The sequence below is a fragment of the Tupaia chinensis genome, unplaced genomic scaffold (genome assembly GCF_000334495.1).
Source record: "Tupaia chinensis unplaced genomic scaffold, TupChi_1.0 Scaffold144336_1, whole genome shotgun sequence".
In the NCBI taxonomy this organism is placed as follows: Eukaryota; Metazoa; Chordata; class Mammalia; order Scandentia; family Tupaiidae; genus Tupaia; species Tupaia belangeri.
In genome coordinates, this window is record NW_006204194.1 from 419,906 (window position 1) to 422,553 (window position 2,648).

Genomic DNA, 2,648 nt, shown 5'->3' on the forward strand with positions numbered 1-2,648 from the left:
GTAAATAAATAAATTTAAATTAAAAAAAGATATAATGATGGGACCAGCAGTTAGCATAATGGCTATGTCGCTGGACTCCCACATAGTTGACAGTGGTTCAAATCCCGGACCCGGTGACTTAAACTCACACCGGGCGGGTGTGCATGTGTGCCCAAGATCCCAAGAGGAGAATGGAGGATGTGGTGTGGCCATCCCCCCTGGGGGGTGATTTCTCGCTTTCTGTCTCTCTGTCTCTCTCTGTCTAACTGGCGAGCACACGCGCCCTATAGCAAAAGTCTCTCAAAAAAAAAAGGTATAATGGGAGAAAGTTCTTTTAAATATTTAACTACAAAATTATGAATTTATCTAAAATGTTAGTGATAATTCCTTGATATCAAATAGCCACTGTTTATTTGTTAAAGAATTCTTTTATTTAACATTTATTTATTTATTTTAATTTGACTAGACAGGGACAGATTGTGAGAGGGACACAAAGTGAGAGAAAGTGAGAAAGTGAGCTGTCAGGTCCAGAACTCTTACCATTGTTGGCCATGTGGGAGGCCAGTCCAAGTATCCACTGTTTAAATAATCACAGTTGTGTCAAATGTTTTTACATTTTTTAGTCAAGTTAGGATCTGAACAAAATTCACACCTTGCATTTGATTAATATGTGCCTAAGTCTTGAAATTTGTGGATTTTTTCCACATGTGCTTTTTCTTTCTATTTATTTGTTGAAACTAGATAACATTTTTTTTCATAGATGGTATCATTATGGTGTCATTTTCCTGTCCCCCCACCCCCTTGTTTTTTTCCTGTAAATTGGTAGTCGAATCTAGAAGATTAGTTAGATTCAAGTTTGTAAATTAGATAAGAATCCTTCATAGCTGGAGTCCTACAGTATGACTGAAGGATTCAGGCAGAGAGAGAGAGAGAGAGAGAGAGAGAGAGAGAGAGAGAGAGAGAGAGAGAGAGAGATTTTTTTTAAGCAAATAACTATTTTATGTATTTACCAGCAATTTGAGGCAGACATGAATGAACAGGAATACTTGGAGGATGATGCCGACTGAAAACATTTCAATGTATTCACAGTCTAGTCAGAATATTATGGTACTATATAATATAAACAATTGTTCAGTGATATTTCCATTTATTTCACTTTCAGTAATACATTTTTTTCCTATCTCATACATGATAGAACACATATTTTGCTTTAAAATTAACAGTCACGATTGAAGAAACAATGGTTTCTTTTTTTTATTTTTTGGAGAGGTTTTTGCAATAGGGTGCTTGCACTCACCAGAAAGACAGAGAGACAGAGAGATAGAAAGTGAGAAATCACGGGGGGATGTCCATGCCGCATTCCCTTCTCCTCCATTCTCCTCTCGGGATCTTGGGCACGCACGCACACGCGCCCGGCATGAGTTTTAAGCCACCAGGTCCGGGACGCGAACCGTGGTCGACTACATGGGAGTCCAGCGACATAGCCATTACACTAACTGCTGGACCACAATGGTTTGTTTTTCTAATTAAGGGAATCCTAAGGCTTCAACAAAAGTTTCATTGTATTACTTTCACTTAACAATAAGATCTTCTAATTTGATAATCCTCAGTATATGATTTTGTTTCTCCAGTGGTTTCCATTTGCCAAACAGTTGTGACCGACAGTTTAACATGGTGACTGCTGCTTTCAGGGTTTCTATCAGATGGATCCTCACTTCCTGTGCAGTGGCTGGCGGCACACAGTCACTGTAGTCCATCCGTACAGGCCTCTCTAGCGTGGCTGGCTAAGGAGTCCTGCTTTGGCTGCCAGGGCTTCATCCTGCTGACCTTGATATTCCTGAAATCTCATGGCTCCTGCTGACCTTGATTTTCTTGAAATCTCATGGCTATTTTTTGTGTAATTTTCAGATACTTCTGTAAGAAATGTTCTGAACAGGTAATCTCTTCAGGTTTCACTTCTCTTGTTGTAAAGTCCTTAACACAGTCCCAAAAGCATGTTTCTGTAAGTTTATTGTAGGTTCCAAGAAATTCCCTAAACAGTTTTATCTGATCAGATTCTGGTATCTGTGCAGCCATATTCTTGTGGCATGTTCATTAGTCCCTTTCTTCTTTCTTTCTTTCTTCTTTCTTTCTTTCTTTCTTTCTTTCTTTCTTTCTTTCTTTCTTTCTTTCTTTCTTTCTTTCTTTTTTTAGAGGTTTTTGCTATAGGGTGCGTGCGCTTGCCAGAAAGACAGTGACAGACAGAGAGACAGAAAGTGAGAAATCACCCCCCAGGAGGGATGGTCATGCCACAATCCCTTCTCCTCCATTCTCCTCTCGGGATCTTGGGCACACACGCACACGCGCCCGGCGTGAGTTTTAAGCCACCGGGTCCAGGACGCGAACCGCGGTTGACTACGTGGGAGTCCAGCAATATAGCCATTACGCTAACTGCTGGTCCCCATTAGTCACTTTTTCTGATGCATGAGTTTCCTTTCTGTTCTGGGAAAGCAGCTGTCCAATCTTTGCTTGGATATCTCCAGTGAGGCCTGTTTTCTTACTTAGGCACAAGCTGTGCCATCCTGACACCAGTAGGAGGCTGAGGGGCTCCACCATGGGCGGAGTCTAGGAGCAGTGAGGGTCCCTGTCGGGGAGGGCACCACAGCTGCTGGATGGCAGAGAGAGAGAGA

The 2,648-nt window shown here is 41.6% G+C and overlaps 1 protein-coding gene across 2 annotated transcripts; it reads right to left on the reverse strand.

The window, feature by feature from the left end:
• Positions 1-1,750: 1,750 nt before the first annotated feature.
• Positions 1,751-2,058, reverse strand: LOC102489363 (mitochondrial import inner membrane translocase subunit Tim9-like). 2 transcript variants are annotated; one of them, XM_014583544.2, is made up of 2 exons: positions 1,914-2,058; positions 1,751-1,830 (listed from the first exon to the last, which is right to left on the reverse strand). In XM_014583544.2, the coding sequence occupies exons 1-2, from the start codon at positions 2,053-2,055 to the stop codon at positions 1,751-1,753; spliced, it is 222 nt and encodes a 73-aa protein (XP_014439030.1). In that variant the 5' UTR covers positions 2,056-2,058. The 2 variants fall into 2 exon arrangements, with proteins under 2 accessions (XP_014439030.1, XP_006166789.1); XM_006166727.3 differs by having other exon boundaries at positions 1,751-1,806; positions 1,842-2,058.
• Positions 2,059-2,648: the final 590 nt, after the last annotated feature.

Bases quoted from the DNA above. Each gene is read 5' to 3' on its own strand.
- LOC102489363 (XM_006166727.3), bottom strand. From the start codon at position 2,055: ATGGCTGCACAGATACCAGAATCTGATCAGATAAAACTGTTTAGGGAA. The intron at 1,807-1,841 runs GTCAGCAGGAGC...AGGAATATCAAG, and splicing joins GAGATTTCAAGAAAATCAAG to GTCAGCAGGATGAAGCCCTG.